The 19,386-nt window shown below is 46.9% G+C and overlaps 1 protein-coding gene across 3 annotated transcripts in view; it reads left to right on the top strand.

Annotated features, from left to right (window-relative positions):
* The window catches only part of DVL3 (dishevelled segment polarity protein 3), a 1,011,569-nt gene that overhangs the window by 583,109 nt on the left and 409,074 nt on the right, over nt 1–19,386 (top strand). For 2 of the 3 annotated variants that reach the window (XM_069618830.1, XM_069618831.1), the window contains exon 4: nt 817–923. In XM_069618830.1, coding sequence (XP_069474931.1) covers nt 817–923 — 107 coding nt within the window. Of the gene's footprint in view, nt 1–816; nt 928–19,386 lie in introns of all 3 variants that reach the window. The other variant, XM_069618833.1, reaches the window with a different exon arrangement.

The raw sequence follows: 19,386 nt of genomic DNA, 5'->3' as shown, positions 1-19,386 counted from the left end.
GGACACTTGAATGCTAAGATAAGCCCCGGTCCCTAAGGTATCCCAGCAGAGAGACTAGAGCCTTGCTGTTTCCCTGAACATTCCTGCTATATGCAAGTAAATCATCCTGGAGTACAGAAGCCACCACCCTGCCCCAGTTTAAAGCCACTGTATATCATGCACTCCGATAACGATAACGCAGAGACCTTGTAAGAATATTCATTGAAACGGGGCGACTCCACAAATGTGGTCAAAATGGATAATCGATGAGGTGGCCTACACTTCCATGTTGAGGGTAATTGCAGATATTCTATGCATAGCATAAAAGTGACCCCAGGTGTTACACTCAGCAGTGGGAGTCTGCTTCCAGCAGTTCCCCCTAAGTAACCTAATACCCATGCATTGTCTGCTTCCTTGTAGGAATGTCCTGTAAGTGTCTAAACCAAGTGGTCAGTGTGTGCTTCTGCCTGGCATCCCCTCCAGCTCTACAAGACCCCAGCCAGCACTGTGAGCGTCTCCCATTGGTGTGCGTTGTCACAAGGGGATAGCAGTATGAGCTTCCATTGAGTATTTTTGTTTATTGGTATAGGTTTTGCTTGAAACTCTAAGTGATGAAATATTGCTGACTGGGCAATCCCAAGACTAAGGCTTGCTGGTGAAAGCGTCTCATCTGTGCAGTATCAATGCTACAGGCTTGTGATGTTCCTGGCAACACCGCACGTGTCGCGATAATGCCCCCTCCCCCCCAACCCCACCTTCCCCTCCTAAGAGTCGTGTTAAGTTGCATGCATTATTGAAGCCCAGGGGTACAACTTTAATTATTTTCCCTCTCTGCAGCCCGAACACTGGGGGAAGCCAGGAGAACCTGGAGAATGAGACGGAGACGGACTCTGTGATCTCGGCCCAGAGGGAGCGACCCCGCAGAAAGGAAACTTCACAGCACAGTGAGTTGTTTGAGCAATTTTAATGGACAGACTGTGAAAACTAACAATTTGGTTAACTTGAAAACTTCCTGATTTTAGAGTGCCAGTTGTAGTGTGTACTTTTCCTTGAGGGAACACCTTTGCCTCGTTACGTCTGCGATGCCTTATCATGCCTTATTCATCCTTAACCGGTGAATGTTATGCCGTGTTGAAACTGTCTTATGGTGCCATGCAGCCTGCTATATGTGCCAGGTGGGATATGCTGTGCTAGGTGTATCCTGCTGCACCTACAGAGATGCCAGACTTGTCAGTGGCAGAAGACACGGTTTAAATGTCACTTTCGAATCTTCCTCCCCATCACAGGAAACTTACACCCAGGACCTATAATCTATCAACCAGATCTACAAAATCACGCGGAATTGGATGGCCTCCCAAAATTTGTGTCTCAACAATGACACAACCAAACTTCTCATAGTGGGTTCCCACCTTTGCTTAAGAAACTTAGATCCTGCCTACTCCGCTTTCTCCATTGATGGCAACATCATCACAGTTTTTAAGCATGTCAAGATTCTGAGTCTACATTGACTCAGAACTCAACGTGACCAAACACATGAACGCTCTGGCCTCCTCCCCGGCATATGCTGCCAAAATCATTGCCTTGAGCAGAACATTCCTTTCACCAGCCAACGGCCTGACTCTCACTCTTTCTCCTGCCCCATGTGCTGAATTATTTTTCAACACTTTGCCCCAATCCATGTCCAATAAACCTTTTCTCCCATATGTACTATTTCTCTTTGCTTCCACGCCCATTTGTTCCTGCTTGCGTGTCTCCTACACATGAAGCAGCTGTGTGCATGGCTGTGTACACGCATCTGCATGTACAGTTTCTCCTCAATGTGCTTGGAGTATGGGTTTATCAGGTTGACCGGCACACACCAAGAAGTAATTTCGAAGTCCTGTGCTGGTTGGTGATGTTCACATCAGTGTTCGTGCACCGGGTAAAGACTGAGATGTGCAAATGGATATTCTGATGTTGGACCTTTTGTTACCATTGGATCTACCCTGAGATAGTGAATGTGTTTGTGCCCCGTAATAAAGGGTAGTGTATGCAAGCAACACAAGGTCTTAGAATTATTAATTCATTTACAAAAACTTTTCTTTGTATTCTTTTTTTTAAATGTTGACAGAAGTTCCATTTTCATTCTTTACCCAGGCAGGGAATTTCCACTCAGTCTTTTATTAGTCTGGGCCTGCTTGTGGAACTTTCCCTCCTGATTCCAGAATGCATTGTGGGTTTGTTTCTCTTTCTCACAATGCTCACTTTCTTTCCTCGCAATGTTCAATTAGAACTGTTGCCCACAGTGCCACCTTGACTTTACGTGCCAGAAGGCAGCACAAGCTTCTCTAATTATCACAGGGTTTAACCTATTAGTTAAATGCTTGAGAATGCTCTCTCCATCATGCTGTCCAAGATCTCCCTCCTTCTCACAATGATCACTAGCCTTTACTATCCCGTAGGAACTGTCACTTAGGTTTCAGTGTGGCTGACGCTGTCCTTCTCACAATGTGGACTGCCATTTGTTGTGCACTTGTGAACTTTCACTCTATGTTCCTGGGTGCAAAATGTTTGTCCTCTCTTTCTCACTAGACTCTCTTCTATCAGGGCAGCTGGGATCTCCCGTATTTTCCATGGACTGCTTTTTCTATGTTCCTTCTAGATCTCCATCCCTCCCACCACTGTGTACAAGATAGTGGTACTCGCATGACTCTGCTTCTGCCGGTATTGCCACCAATGGCCTTCTCGATCTCGGACCTCCAGTATGTGTGTATCGCCACTCTTCGCGTATGGGGATGTCGGCCGCTTATTTCCTACTTTCTCCTTCACCTATTCCCTCCCTCTCTTTGCCCCTGCTCCCCCCTTTACCCTACCACAGCTTCTGGCTTTCGTGTAAGACATCCAGCTGCTGCAACCTACTGGTTTTTCCATCCACCTCATTGAATCACACCACTCACAGTGCTCTTATTCGTGCACCACCTTTCTGCCGCTCTGCATCTCTCTTTCCCCTTTGACAAGCCCTTTGGCTCTCTCCCTATGACTCAGTATTGCCTACCAGCATCCCTTTTAGTTTGCTTTACCAGGACCTTCTCTCTCGGCTTTCGCAGACTTTTCTCATTCCCATGGATCCACTTGGTTAACTTCCCTGCTAAGTACTACTATGAGGAAGATGACTCGTATTTTGTTTAGGTTCCCTGACCCTCCTTTGGCTGTCGGTGGACTTCTATCTGCCACCATCGTGAGGGACTCTCCCTCTCAAGTTCCCTTTATGGTGCTTGGGGTCCTCAACCCTTCCTTGGTGGTCAACGGGCTTCTTTCCACCACTGCAATTTGGAGAAGGTTTGTAGGCTTTCTGCCCTTCCGTGCTACCCAAGCATTATGACTGCAAAGGGGCCTAGGGACAACTGCATGCACCCTCTTGGTAAGTCCCCCTGGGTCCCCTCCGAGTGTATTGTGCCACCCTTTACCTTGTTGGAGTTTTTGGCACGTTACCGGGGCTTCCTGGGATGGCGTTCAGTTCAGCTTCCCCAGCGTCTTACTTTCCCTGCGGTGGTGCGATGACATTCCCGTCTGCGTTCCTTCCTCCTCTCGACACTGCTGTGCACAGGTCTGCTCCTGCGGACCTCCCGATCATCAGACACAGCGGACTGCCAGCATCCTTGGAGTTCGTTTCCTCCGGATCAGCGATGCAGGTTTGAATCTCCCGCGTTCAGTGCACATGCCGTCTTCCATGGCTGCCTTATACCAGTACATAGGTTTACTGTCTACAAAGAGGTTAGCAGAGGAAGGAGAGGCTACTGTATGTGGGGGATATAATGTTCTCATAAGGGCTGTACCCTAGATGGTCATCCTTCTCTCCATAGGGGAGTCCCTCCCAGGAGATCTTCTCGGATTAAACCACCCCAGGGGGACTATCAGGTAGCAGCCTCACCTCCCTGACCTCATGAGAAAGGGCTCCCCTTCTGGGAGAAGTGACGACATCTAGTGAATAGTCACACCACCCATTGAGCGGTTCATAGTGATAATGTCGATTTCAAAAAAGTTGAATACAAAAATGTCGAAAAAATAAATTTCGAATTTTTTTTTTAATGGGGGGGGTTCCCCCCTCAGCCCCCGTTTACTTTTACTACCCAAACCCAAAAAAATATACAAATAAAAAAAACACATTCTATTATTTTTCGACATTTTTTTTTTCGACATTTTTGTTTTCCACTTTTTTGCAGTCGACATTATGACTGCACACCCCATTGAGCATGTCTGGCTATGCTAGTCTCTATGCCAATTCCCACCTACTACCTGCCCCTCCTTGCCCAAACCCCACACCACCAGAAAGTTGTGTGCTTTTAAGGGGATGCATAGTTTAATGCTAAGCAGCTTTCTGAAAGCGTTATTGGCTTATATGGAACTATAAAACGACTCGTGGTGCGATACAACTGTTTTAGCCAAGTGTGCCTTCAGCCCTTGATTCATAAGCAGTATGTTTTCTTGCCCTGAATTCCTGTTAAAAATAAGCATTGGCTAAGTCAACCGTTTTGGCTCTTGTAGGGGCTTTTTCCAGGCACTGCCATAATAATCAGAGGTATTAACGCAGTTTGCCAGCATCTTATGGGCCAGGTGGTACCATTATGCAAAATGACTATCCTATACCCGCACATGCACAAAGACGGTTGGCTTTGCCAATGCTTGTTTTCAGTTCCTTTACAGTCATGTGCCTGTAATGTGATTTTGTCCGCCAGTACCATTGTCAAACATCTGTGCATTTTTAGACACCAACGTTTAGCCAACCACACTTTAAAAGTTGGGGATTGGCGTTTCAGGTTACATTTTGTTTTTTCTATTGGTACCATGGACGGGTGCAGCAGCCAATCGGGTTGCTCAAAATGGCTTCTGAATTACGATTCAATCCCGCATTCAAGGCTACCTCTGCGCTGCTCATGCAGGTAGCTCGCCACTCCAGCCCCTCCCACTCTTCTGCACCTCCCTGCAAACCTCTGCAGGTGAAACCCCCATCCACCACTCCCCTTGGCCCACTGCACTCACGGGTCTCTCCTCCAGATGCCACGCTCCTTACTTATGCCATTCAGAACATGGCCATCAGGGAAATGCAGAAGGGACTAAATGTAGTTCCTCTCTACTGCCCTCTGCCGGACATTTTCATTTATACTTCTTTTTATTTGCTAGTTATTGTTATTTTGCATTTAAATAGCGCCTTATATACCATTGGTATGGTCTGAAGGCGCTGGTAGGTTGAACGCCCTTGGGAACCGAAGTTCAGATCAGTAGAGGGAGTAGAGAAAAGGAGCGTGTGGGCACCATGTATGTGTGCAGCTTGTGCGGTATTCGTGTAATAGCTGCTTCTTAGTGGTAGGTGTGGTGGTTGAGAGGTCAGGAGTATGTGTTCGTTCTGGCAGGATTTATCCAGACCGGATGTGGCTGCGTTAGGCCTGAGGAGAACGCCTGGCTGGGGGTGTGTAACCAGCAGTGTTTACATAGTGATGTGGAGTATGTGATGGATGTTGGTATGAGAACAGTTATACCGAATGGTGTCATAGTATATGTGTTCTAGTTGAGTGGTGATGTAAAGGAGAGAGTAAGCATATGGTGGGTTATATGGTCATTCGAATGTTTTCTAAAATGTTCTAAAGAGGCTATTGGGAACACTTCTAAATTCAACTTTCACAAAGAGGCTATTGGGCACACTTCTAGGTTCAACTTTTCACAGAGGCTATTGGGGACACTTCTAAATTCTACTTTTCACAGAGAGACTATTGGGAACACTTCTAGGTTCAACTTTTCACAGAGGTTATTGGGCACATTTCTAATTTCAACTTTAACAGAGAGGCTATTGGGCACACTTCTAAATTCGACTTTTCACAGAGGCTATTGAGGACACTTCTAAATTCGACTTTCACAGAGGCTATTGGGCACACTTCCAAATTCAACTTTCCACAGAGGCTATTGGGCACACTTCTAAATTCAACTTTTCACACAGAGGCTATTGGGGACACTTCTAAATTCCACTTTCACAGGGGCTATTGGGCACACTTCTAAATTCAACTTTCTCAGAGAGGCTATTGGGCGCACTTCTAAATTCTACTTTTCACAGACGCTATTGGGCACACTTCTAAATTCAACTTTTCACAGAGGCTATTGGGGACACTTCTAAATTCAACTTTAACAAAGAGGCTATTGAGGACACTTCTAAATTCAACTTTCACAGAGGCTATTGGGCACACTTCCAAATTCAACTTTCCACAGAGGCTATTGAGGACATTTCTAAATTCAATTTTCACAGGGGCTATTGGGCACACATCTAAATTCAACTTTCTCAGAGAGGCTATTGGGCGCACTTCTAAATTCAACTTCCCACAGAGGCTATTGGGCACACTTCTAAATTCAACTTTTCACAGAGGCTATTGGGGACACTTCTAAATTCTACTTTCGCAAAGAGGCTATTGGGTACACTTCTAAATTCAGTTTTCACAAAAGGTTATTGGGGACATTTCTAGGTTCAACTTTCTCAGAGAGGCTATTGGGCACACTTCTAAATTCGACTTTTCAGAGGCTATTGAGGACACTTCTGACATGCTAACGATCCCATTTCTATCTAGATGCGACGCAAGCTAGGGTTTAGAATTCTAAGTGTGGTGCATCTTAAGAATAACATTTCTATCTAGATGCGACGCAAGCTAGAGTTAAGAATCCTGAGTGAGGCACAGGCTAACAATCACATTTCTATCTAGATGCGACGCAAGCTAGGGTTCAGAATTCTAAGTGTGGTGCATGTTAAGAATACCAATTTTTATCTAGATGCGGTGCAAGCTAAAGTTCAGTTCCCTACACGTGTGGCACTAGCTAAAATTGGCAAGTAAGTTCATGTGCATCGTAAGGCAGTATTTACAATCCATTTACAGTGGTCGCACGTCATTCCTAGGTATGTCTTGATTTAAGTCTATGGCAGTCTATGCTATGGAAGGTAAGGTAGAGTGACAGGGGCTTTCTGGAGTAGAGTGATTGCTCTACACCCCACCCATGCCATACTCAGTTTTGTTGGTGTCTGGCTTCCTTTGCTTCCCCTGCGGACATGTCCTGGAGCCGCCAATGTAGGAGCAGCCCATTGCCCTGGGCCCTTAGCCGCAAGGGCTGCCGGGCAGGGGGCTGCCGTGGAAGGGTCAGTCAAAAGGGGCCAGCAAGCCAATCAGTCCACGGGGGACGGCTGGGGGGGCGGGAGGAGGGAGGAGAGGGGAAGCAGGGACACTGGGCGGACAACGCTGCGGGCAGGGCCCGGGGGGGCTCAAGCACCAAAACAAAGCCCAGATCACAAGGCCCAAGAGGGTCGCGCTCTCACCTACGCTCACCTGAACACGCTCGGATGGAAAGGCGGTCGGGAGCTGGGACGGCGACTAGGTTCGCCGGCTGCCTTAGAGCAGCCAATCACACCACGGGGGACGGCTGGGGGCGGGAGGAGGGAGGAGAGGGGGAAGCAGGGACACGGGGCAGACTACGCTGCGGGCAGGGCCCAGGGGGCTCAAGCACCAAAACAAAGCCCAGATCACAAGGCCCAAGAGGGTCGGGCTCTCACCTACGCTCACCTGAACATGCCCGGATGGAAAGGCGGTCAGGAGCTGGGACGGCGACTAGGTTCGCCGGCTGCCTTAGAGCAGCCAATCACACCACGGGGGACGGCTGGGGGCGGGAGGAGAGGGGGAAGCAGGGACACGGGGCGGACTACGCTGCGGGCAGGGCCCGGGGGGCTCAAGCACCAAAACAAAGCCCAGATCACAAGGCCCAAGAGGGTCGGGCTCTCACCTACGCTCACCTGAACACGCCCCGATGGAAAGGCGGTCGGGAGCTGGGACGGCGACTAGGTTCGCCGGCTGCCTTAGAGCAGCCAATCACACCACGGGGGACGGCTGGGGGCGGGAGGAGAGGGGAAGCAGGGTCACGCCCCTAGTGTAATGCCCATTGTGCCATTTCAAAGTATTATAACGCCATCATCATGCCGAGGGTTGGCCCTGGGGTGTTGAGAGCAATAATATTGGACGCCCAGGGCTGCAACAGATGGTCAAGGCCCCCAGGGGACCATCATTAAAGGCCCTTGGGCGGGCCCTGGTACAGCCCTTGAAATGGGCATTATTGGTTAAAGGATTGGATCTATCATCTCTCAGCATGCAAAGTGCGGTTAGCTGTTAATCAGAACTTGATGTAGGAATGACGCAGATGACATGGGGCCATTGGGCATCTCTGTGAATTGCTGGTAAAACATACCCGTTGAAGAGGTTTCTGTAAGCATCTATGGTTGTGAAACCGTACTAATTTTTTATAATTTTGCTTCCTTGGATTTTCTCCATGAATCGTAATTTTTTTCTTTTTAATGTACTCTTTTAGTAAACTCTCCAATGAACGTCCTAATTTCTGGATAGTGCTTTCATGAGGGTTTTTAATCAATAAATGAACGTTACCTTTTTGGCTAGGTTAGTGATGGGTTGTTTGATTAAATGCCTTGTCAGTAAAGCGAGAAAATGTAAACTCAATTCAATTATTCATCTGATTAGAGACGTGGCAGTGTGATGGAATATCATTGACTCTGAACTCGCTGCGAGGCCTGCAGCGACAGGGGTCAAACCATTCTTTACTCCGCAGGTGTGGCTCGCAAATGATCGTTATGCCTAGAATGGCAATGTGTGAGTAAAGTGCAGTGCCGAGCCATCTGCGGGGTGCCCTGCCATTTAGGACTTTTCTTATTTTTAAAACTTTGTGTGCATTTCCACCCAGAGTATTTTTTTTTGTCCTCAAAAACGGGCTTCACTCTGCTCAAATCTACATGATGACAACTTGTATTGCTGTTTCCGTGATTCGCCTTTTGTTTGTGAAGGGAAACCTGAAAGGCTCCTCCTAAAGCAGACCTGCTGTGTGGGAAGGAAGCATTAAACGGCTTATGCTGCTGTTGTACCTATTCGTTGCATGCCGGGGAAGCTCAGAGTGTTAGTGTTCATCTGTTCCATTTGTGGGAGGGCGGTTGTTCTACTACACACTGTGCTTTACCTGTTATTTGTGGCAGCAACATGTTTGACATGATGTGGACGGCTGCCACATGATAATGATTTCCATAGTTTTTACTTTGTGGATGCATCGGCTGGATGTTGCATAATTTTTACTATCTTGTGAAGGAGAAAACTCAATTTACTCTCTTGAAATCACAGTTACTCTCAAAGTTAAACATAGGGAGTAAAACACTCCCACCTCAAAATCCTATCTGTATGACTGCCTCCAGTGATCGTCGATTACAAGGTGCTTCTAGTGACTCTCACTGGTATGGCCGTGACTTTCAGTGCCATGTAGCATCCAGCGACACTCAGTTCCAAGGTACTTTAAGTCACCTTCCCTAACAGTGCTAGGATACCTATAGATGCCCTCCGTGAAAGTCCCTGGCTGCTTACTATAATCCACAGTGTCCTACCCGGACGTCAACCATGACTACCCAGCTGTCTTTATAATGTAATGTTATGTGGGATTTGTAAAGCACACCTCTGCTATTTGTGCAATGGTACAGACACGACGTGCACATGCTGATTGGGGGGTGGGGGGTATCACCAGACAAATCCACACTTGAAGCAATGACACTAATCCACAGACCAGCCCACACAACCATAATGCTTGGAGCACACCTTGACAATATGCACATTAAGATACCTACACCAGGGCTACATCCCACCCTCAGGGACAAAAACATCTAAAAGATTACCCCGCACAGAGAGACTGTTTGCATACAATCTGCATGCATCAACGCAACAGCCAAGCAATCTAGGACTCCGCCCTCTTCTCCTAACTATACACAACCCTTTCTCCTGTTGGTCCTAAGTCCCAAGAGACCATGAAAATGCCAGCAGCTCAGCTATTTAAAAATCAATAATGGAACAAAGAAAATCCTTTCCACTTTTGGTCTCTCACCTGTACCTGTCGGCCACATCTCACTTGTCTATTTGTGTTTCTTTAGACAGGATGTCTGAAATAACTTAACTAGGTATAGGGCAAGTATCATCAGATGACAAAGGCAGATAGTCCAGAGGTGAGAGTGCCTTTCCAATGTGAGGTGGTTAGTGGGTTGTGGTAATCCTGATGAAAGTCCATGGTATTAGAGACTCCCTAAGGATAGAAACGTGTGCATGTCTGGGACAACTTGTATACATGAAATATACTTTTATAAACGTTTCCAGAAAGAAATTATGTACGGTGGCCAGGCATTTGTTATCTATATGAGGTGTTTTCTACATGTTTGATTGATGATTGATGTTTGATTGAGTATTGTCTGTAATATGTTTGTCGATTTATTGTGATAAACTGATATACTTTTCTGATGTGTTTTTTTAACATTTTTTTAATAAACATGTCTATTTTATTTTTCTAAATTTAGTGATGACCTTTTTGGATGTTTTCAAGCAAGTTCTAGAGTCTATGATTAATAGAAACAGATTATTTGTTTTCTATAGAAGTTCCAAAGCAATAACAATTAACTTGTGTCGCAATTGGTAACGTGTTTCATAGGCAAGAAAATGTAAACGCATCTGTTAAGACACTGCAATAGTTACCTTAGCCACACCAAATTTTTGGGTTCCTTATACTTGCTTCTGCTTAAGATTTCTATCGGGCGTCTTCTGGCCAAAGGAATTACCTTGTGAGACTCCCCTCACCCCTCCAAACTCACACACACAACTTCCTACTTCATTCCATTATTACAACTTCCCCCTCTTTCCATATCCAATGTTTACTTCAAATTAGTACCTGGGCCAGGGGGGTGTGGCGGCCTCCCAGCCAATGGGGAGGCTCAGAAAACAGGCGTTGCCAGATGGTAATCCTGACCGCCCTGAGCCTGACACTTCTGTCTCCAGCGCATCCGCTCCCGATCTGCGACAGGCCGCCATGGAAAGGAAGAAGGGATGTCCCTTCTCCCTTTCCACGTTGGGCATTTTGTTTGTTTACTTTATTTCCCAATGGGTGCGATTTTTCTGTTCCGAAATGCTTTAAGTACCCCGGTCTTATTGGCCAGGGTACTAATAGCAATACACCACTCACAGGGGGGGGGGCATTATACTACTTCAGGTAGTGCCTGAAGTTACCATCTGGAACTATGGGCCCGGGGCATTACAGTAGTAATGCCCCCCAAACCTCCGCTCGGTGCTTGTTGCTTAAGTAGTCGGATCGTTCCTCTGTCATCCCTTATATCCTCTATTGTTGCAGCTTCGGTCTCCACTTGCCATTTCCCCGAATTCTCAAATTAACATTATTCTTGCTACCTTAGGCTGCACTAGATACCATATATTGTTTTTTGTTAGCCTCCCTCGATTTTGTATCCCGCTTAAAGCACTCCCTGTGTTCCCACATTCTATCGTCCTTTTCTAGGCCTATGTATTTTTCCAACCCTCTCACTCCGTCTTTCTCCCTCCCGCCTGTTCCAGGTCAGCCCTGCCACGCCATCGCTGGCGATTTCCCGCCCTACCCCCCCTCCATCCCCTGTCAAGCCTTTTTACTCCTGCCTTTCCTCGCTATGTATGCCAGTCTTTTTTCCCCGCCGAATCTCTGCCATGAGCGACATCGGAAGAGCCTTCACATAGTCCAGAACACGGCCCTGCGGATATCTTCTGGAGCTCCAATCTTTACAAGGATAGCAGACCTTCACAGAGACCTGGACATCGAGATGTTGGACGAACATCTAGCGAAGCTGAGTAAGAACTTCTGCCAAGGACTGGATCAGAACCCGAACCCTCTGATCAGAAGACTCACTGCCACCATTGCAAACCCCTTCGACCGCGACCCGCGGCCCATCACTGCGAAGACCCTGTAAAACCAGCTCTACTGTGACAAGACCACACAGACCAAGAAGAAAACAAACCCACGACTACATACTCAACCCGAGAAGATGGAGTAATGAGGCTCAAGCCAAAAATCACAGCTGATGGATAAAAATCTATCAGCAAGAAGAACAACAAGCGCCCGCCCAATCCCCTTTCTCCTCATGCTTTCTGGTTCATCTCACTTTTTCAGTTCCTGTCTCCAGCCCCTGCCAGTGACTTGGTGCTTCTCCTTCCGCCATATCTCCCTCCATCTCTTCCATGTCTTCCACCTTTCCTCGCTGCCTTTCAGCCCTCTGTTTTCGCTACCCTCTCCTCGTTCTCATCACCTCTTCTCCGTGTTCCCCGTTTTGACGCACCTGCCGTTGTGCTTTTCTGGCTGGCCTGTCTCCCGCCTTTCCTTGTGGCCTTTCAGCCCTTCAGCCCTGTCTTTTCCCTACTCTCTCCACTTTCTCCTCATCGCTTCTGCCCCTGGTTCCATTTTTCCCACGCTCCTGTCCTCGTGCTTTTGTGGCCGCCATGTCTCCTGCCGGCTCTTTCATGCCACCCGCCTTTCAGCCCCCTATATTATCCCTACGCTATGCTCAGCGCCCATGTCCCCTTTCTTCACGCTCCTGCCTTGGTTCTTTTCTGGCAGCCGGGTTTCCCTTCTCACGGTTGTGGCCACATCCTCCCAGTGAAAACTTGTTCTCCATTATGCCAATGAATAAACACGTTTTTTGTTCTTGCTGACACCCATTGTTGTTGAGTAGTTGTTGCTCGATGTATTCTAACATTTTTGCTACTGCAACTTGCCATGTGATTTTATCACCTCCAATGAGCCTGCACCACCATGTATTTTCCTCATGTAATATGTTGAAGCCGGGCATGTGTGACAGATACTGTTGTCTGATGAGATTCGTTGCTGGGCATGACATAAGGAGATGTCTTATCGTTTCTTTAACAGGGTGGCTGGCATTGTCGCAAAATCGACATTCATTAGCTGATGCTTGTCCTCGTTTTACTGAAAATCCTTTGCACAGCAAATGCCATATTTATGTTGTATTTAAGAACAACCACGACCGTTTGGGAGTGAGAGAGATGATCTCATCGAATACTTAAAGGCTGTGATGTTGAGTGTTCCAATGCTGGAAATGGACATTATAAACTGTGGAAACCACGCAACCTCTACTTTTGTGGGATGTTGGAGAGCGAAACCTATTCCCAGGTCGAATCAAAATCTTTTACAGCACATTTAGTATCAGGAATTGTAATATATATATATATATATATATATATATATATATGATTATAGCAACAGTGGTGTTAACCTGCTGCTCAGCTGCCTTTGAAGCATTCTACTTTAGCATCTCCTACTTCTCCCATGCCTGCAAACCGACGTGGACTGCCTCCCTCCGTTTACTCCCCCCAGCCCCAAACATGCGACTTGGTGTTAATTTTGCATTTATTTCCTACACTTCCCTTGACACATTCGCAACTGGGTTTACCTTTTTGACATGCAGGCGGAGTCTTGTGTGACTATATGGGCGAGGCATACACCTCAGAGTTTCTGAATTTCAAATGTAGGCAGCTACGCTTTCGGCCCCCTATCTTTTCCCGTCCCCCTTTTTCAGGCTCCTGCCTTGGTGCTTTTCTGCCGGCCATGTCTCCGGCCCCCATTCTTCACCCTACCCCCCGCCTCTTCTCCCAGGTCCCCCTTTATTCACGCTCCTGCAGTGGTGCTTTTCCGGCCGCCATGTCTCCCGCCGCCTCCTCTTCCCGCCTTCTCCTTCTTGTCGGCACAGCAGCCCCGCTATTGTGATGCACTGCGCAGATCACCCACACTGCGCCCTGGGGCTGGGGAGTCGCCGCGCCCTGCGCTTCAGGAGGAGTCTGCAGAGGTGGGCGACAGCCTGCTGTTTACACTCCTGGGGGGGCATTACTGAAGAGGGCTCAGTCTCCTTTGTCTGTGCTGATGGATAAATAATGGCCTGGCTCCAGCACTGCAGAGGGATCGTGGAGAAGGAGTCTGATCCTGGCGCGTCGGTAGTACACCAGTCTTTATGTGGGGCTTAACGGCTTAGGTAGTATTTTTACCTCAAGGCAGCAGTGCTCGTTTTGTGAATCCTTGGAGCATGGAAGTGTGGCAGAATCCCCTGTAACGGTTTAGGAGCCCACACGCAAGGAAGTCCTGCCTTCTGCTTACCCATGTGCCTGCTTCTGTTCCATCTGAAATCCTGGAGTTGTGGCATCATCATCACCTGCCTACAGTACCAATCACCCCAGCCTCCTGCCCTGTAGATTCGGGCACAACGAGTGAAGGGCATAGCACACTGTCACACAAACATTGTTATGTCTACGGAAAGGATGAGAACTTAACACATGTAAGTGTGAGGGGCCATTCCATTCCTGGAATTCTGCGACCTTCGAAGGTGCCATGGCAGTGGAAACCAAGAGCATGGGTCATAGCTCCAAGTGACACTAGTTTGGACCAGGACACAGCCAGCATTTTACCATCATTTATTAAACTTCATAGTTGAAAAATGGCCATAGGAGCACCCAGAATAATCCCGAAGCCCAGTGACTTTCCATGCAAAGTAGACGTTGGACCAACTTTTTAATGTCCGAGGTCCCAGGTGTTCATACAGGGAGCCACGGCTTGTCTGGCTGTTCTCATACTTTAAATGTTTATACTCTACGGCACCTACCGACACAGGGAGACACGGGTCGCATGGCTGCGTGCCACTTCATGCAATCACATAGTGCCTACTGTGCCCCTGTGGTTATGGTCTCCTGTTGCAGCATGCAAAGCAGTGTTGGCTAAAAAGCCAAGAACAGGGTGATGGTGATCAGCTTGATAAGGAGTGAGAGTGTTAACGACAATTTACACACTTGGTTGTATTGTTCGATTCTTGGCCTCGACTCCAATGGAGTATGCTATGACCTCTTCTGCTCCGGAGTATTAGCTATTAGTGTACCATTCTTCACCAATATGATTTGGTAAGGTATGAAATATCCCTACACATAATCCTATGTGCCTCATAACTGCACCACAGACATCATGGTGTATGTGTGCAGTTTATCTCCCAGGACATCACTTTAAATTCCATTTCAAACTTCGCTTTATATCCTTCTTTAAACTTTTGATGTTAAACATGGAATGTTTTTGATAATTTTGCTGCAAGCAGCTCAGGGTGAAGACCAGTATTGCGTGGTTAGGTGCCAGCGATTGCGTCCTAGAATGAGCTACCACACATAACCAGCCGCATCAGATATGTGCAGAAAACCCAGAACTGCGATCAGCTTTAGGAACCGCCGTAGTTTCTCCATTAAGGTGCCTGAAGGATATCCAGTCTCTGCAGGTGTCCCTCATGTTGTGTCAGAATAATGTGTAGCAGTTACTACGTGTCCCCCTCCAATAACTGTGGGATAACCAGCACTTATATGCTGGCTGCAGGATCTACAATGTCGAAGTTATCAATTGGATTTCAGTGTCTTCATTTTATGGCACAAACCTTCACAATTACGTTGCAAAGTATAAAAGTCAATTCAGCAATATCAAACCAGTCTCAAATGAAATTGCCAACATTGCAAAATACAGGTGACTTGAACTATAATAGTTACTTGTAACAAGAGTGCAAATTAATGTTTTCCTATCGCCTATTGCCCATTACAAAAGTGGCTGAATAATGTGCAGTGCCTGATAGTACTGCATCAGAAGTCCTAATGACCAGTTAATTGAACAGTAAATTGAGATATTTTATTGAGAGCCTTGTAATTTCATCACGCATGCATCAATTGTTCAGTAGTGTGTCTCACACTCAGGACATTGCTACAAAGTCCCAACTATCAGCTCTTCCCTCTCAAAGGATTTATACCTTTTCTCACTTTCCCTCAGAGGCTCGATGTGACTCAAGCCCTGGTTCTCTCTAGACTTGACTACTGTAACAGCCTCCTCCTGAATCTTCCTTCATCCACTCTGCGACCCCTCCAGTTTATCCAGAGGTCAACAAGACTTATCCTTGTCCTTAAGCCCAGGGACCACATCTCTCCTGCACTAAAACGTCTTCACTGGCTCCTGGTTGCTGCACAGATTGAATTCAAATCCCTCTGCATCATCCACAAGGCTGTCTGGTTCCAGGGACCACACTATCTTCAACTTTATCTCACTAAATACTCTCCCTCTAGACCACTTCGCCCCTCTGGCACCAACTCTGTATGTAAAACGTTTTGCTAAACAGCGGGCAGGTGGTTGCTCACTTTCCTCTGCTGGCTCCCTCCTTTGGAATAGCCTCCCCCTGCGTCTTGAGCAGGATCTTCTCAAATTCCAGAAGCTCCTGAATACTTTCCTCTTTTCCTCCTCCTTCTCACCTCTGCTAATCTCACAGTTGCTGAATCGGTGTCATTGGCCCTTATGCATCCTCGGGGCCTTGACCTCCCACACCAATTCTTCCCAGCTCCTTTCTATCCACAGCACTTTGCATCTGCACATCCTCCGCTCTGGAGGCTCTCACTTACACCTCCTGTGGCCCGGGCCGTGTAGCACTCATCATTCCTAGCACTTTCGTCTGTTTCGCAGCTCGGACTCCCCAGCACTTAGCCCCCTTCCCTCTCCCTTCTGCACTTGCACGTTCTGAATACTCACAAGGCATAGTAGTTTGTCCCTCTCCCACTTCCCCCTCTGCTCTTAAATATTGTGTAGTAATGTATTTCCCACGCTCGCTTCCTCCCTGCCCTGCGGGTGCTTTGAAACAGTATTTTCTTACTGTATAAGGCCTAACAAGCAAACAATAAATAAATAAAATAAATAAAAATGGTGCATGTGCGCTGCAGAGCTCGGGAACAAGCAACAATGTGTCAATATGACTTAACAGTTCAGGCCAGGCTTGCAGAAACCTGCACAAGCACGGTGCAGTGCCATCAATGAGACAGTAACGCGACTTTATTTTTATCTAGACACTCCCGGAGGCAATCACAACATGATTAACTTTAGCACCCAGTTGTTGGCGCCCCCTAAATGTTTGTACCCCAGGCAGCTGCCTGTGGTGCCTTATGCAAAGACTGGTCCTGCTAATGATGCATGTTCAGAACCTTCAGCATTGAGGCCCTATCTGAAACATATGTCATCAATGTACAGCGCCTAATAAATACATATTTAGAGTGCCAGAGAATGGTATCACTCTCGCTGGCTAGGAAATGCACATGCATATTTATTAAGTTAGAGGGCATCAGCTGCTTGCCCGTTCAATGCTATGATGCAACTAGTAAGAGCTGCCCAGTTGTAAAGCTTGGCATTAAGCATTGAAAGTCCCCTGTAGTTAAGAGTTGAGCTTTGTTTGTTAAAAGTTGCCGCAGAGAAAATGAGTAAAAATAGTGTTCATCTGTATCCTTGTTAAAGGCCTCCTTATTAGTCTTACTCTAGCTTTACTCCATTGAAGATAAGACTTTGTGTAGAGGCCACCTCATTATCTGAATGCATTGGCGTTAGTCTACCTCCCACAAAGAAGACATTTGCTCCAAAGGAACAATTTCTTGCGGTTAAGCCTCCCCTCAGACAGGCCACTGGGGCACGGTGGAAATACCTCTTGAGATTCTTTTTTGGGGGGCGGTGGATGACTGGGGTGAGGGTGGGGGTTTTATTTATTTTTTTGTTTAGCGCTGGCCCTACCCAGAGGGCCTCAGAGCACCTTACATGGTTTAAAGTTTGAAAAGGTAGGAATTAGAAAACAGAATTTCTAAAATGTTTTCAGGAAAGGATAGGAAGATTAGGATTCATGGCGGTGGGTGAGGGCAGAGTTATGTGTGGGGAAACAGGTATGTTTTGAGGCTCTTTCTGAAAGTAGTGATGGAGCGTTCATTGTCAGATGTGAAGAGCTAGGGTGTTACATGCCCTGGGTGCTCGGTGGGTAAATGCTTCTTCTTGTGTGCATGTGTGTTTGCAGAGTGGCTTGTGTAAGCGTTGGCTGGCTTGTCTGGTGTTTGTGTGGGTGTTGGGTTTGAGTTTTTCATGAAGATAAGATGGAGATTAGAGGTGGATGGCTTTAAATACCATGCAGAGTCCTTTGAAGGCAATACTATGGGGAGCCAGTTGAGAGCGGGGGTGAATTAGTTGTTCCTCTTACTCTTTATTTTTACTGTAACATTTTTGACTCTTTATTTTTACTGTAACATTTTTGACTTGAAGGCAGTGAACAGTAAAGGAGCAGCACTGTAGCATTGATCAATAATCTCAGAAGATATGCATGCAGCCCGGTGAAAAGGCAAGTTCTTGGCAGGTATCCTGCTTGTTAAGGCCATGCAAAGCCGCAACACCCCCCACAGTGCTGATTATACAATTTTATATCTTAGGATGCAAGAAACCTGCAGCTGGAAGTTGTGAGGGAGTGGGCGGGCATAAACCATTGATGCACTGCGCACTCACTTTTTGAAAATTAAAAGCATGAATGCACTCCATCTAGTACTATAAATCACTAAAGGATGACCAAACCACTTTGTATTTGTCTTCACATAAATACCTGTTATACAATATTTTCTCAGATCTAGGCAGGGCACTTATTCGTGGATCCAGACTGCCACGCTCTGCTTTTTCCTAATTTTCCATAATGTCAAGATTTGTTTCTTAGAGGTTATCAATACGATATTGATATATTCCCAACCGTGCCCTGAGATTGGAAGCGCCAGGCAGGATCACAGTTCCAACTCGCAAACGAGCAACAGGGTTAGGCAGGGCTTTTCCCGTGTTGTCGTCAAAAGAATGGAATGGCCTTCCTCTATCCATGAAACTAGAACCCAGTTAGTTGGCCTTCAGAAAGATCTTAAAAACCTACCTCTTCAAGTTTATTAGGCGCAGGCTTTCGGCGCTTTATAAGCAAGTAAATAAATAAAAATCAAACTTCACCAGTAATTCTAGCCTCTTTCAGCAGCAAGTATTAGGAAGGACTGTAGCAAAGTCCTGGAGCGAAGCATCCCGAGAATTCCTAGGAATAGCCATACCTAGACCATAACTAGAACATGCACTGTTCTACTGAGTGCCTCGTTCCAAAACTGAGTTTTGAACCCAGTCACACAACATGTGGGTATGTGCCTTTGCCATGTCTGTGAGAGAGAAAAAAAAAATTATATATATATATATAATTTCTGAGGCTTGTGGAATCTGCTTAGATCACATGCTGTGCACAGGCCGACATCTAGTGGAAGCTGCGGAGTATTACAGTTGTTTTTCGAAACTCGAAAATGGGCGTCGACAAGGGCGTGCCAGTAATACTATCCCTAGTGTGACGTCCACTGTACCCAAGATCCCTCACGCGTCTAGGATCCTCAGATTGTTTTTTTCCGCCATACTGGTCGGAAGCATTTTGCGGAGTCCCCTGGCCTTAGCCATACTTTTGCTAAAATATAAAATAATAATCTATTGACATCCTTCCCCACCCCAACGTCGAACTTCAACACTCGATGCGGGCTGGAGAAGAAATCAACCGTCGGCTGCTGCACGACGGATTTGGGCCTCGGAAAGGCCGCTGGCCTCGGCCCGGGCCTGGTAGGCCGCTGGCCTCGGCCCGGGCCTGGTAGGCCGCTGGCCTCGGCCCTGCAAGTAGGGAGA

Source organism: Ambystoma mexicanum, chromosome 10 (genome assembly GCF_040938575.1).
Source record: "Ambystoma mexicanum isolate Mex_15411 chromosome 10, UKY_AmexF1_1, whole genome shotgun sequence".
NCBI lineage: Eukaryota > Metazoa > Chordata > Amphibia > Caudata > Ambystomatidae > Ambystoma > Ambystoma mexicanum.
The sequence above is the reverse complement of the archived record's forward strand: the minus strand, read 5'-3'. Positions and strand labels throughout refer to the sequence as shown.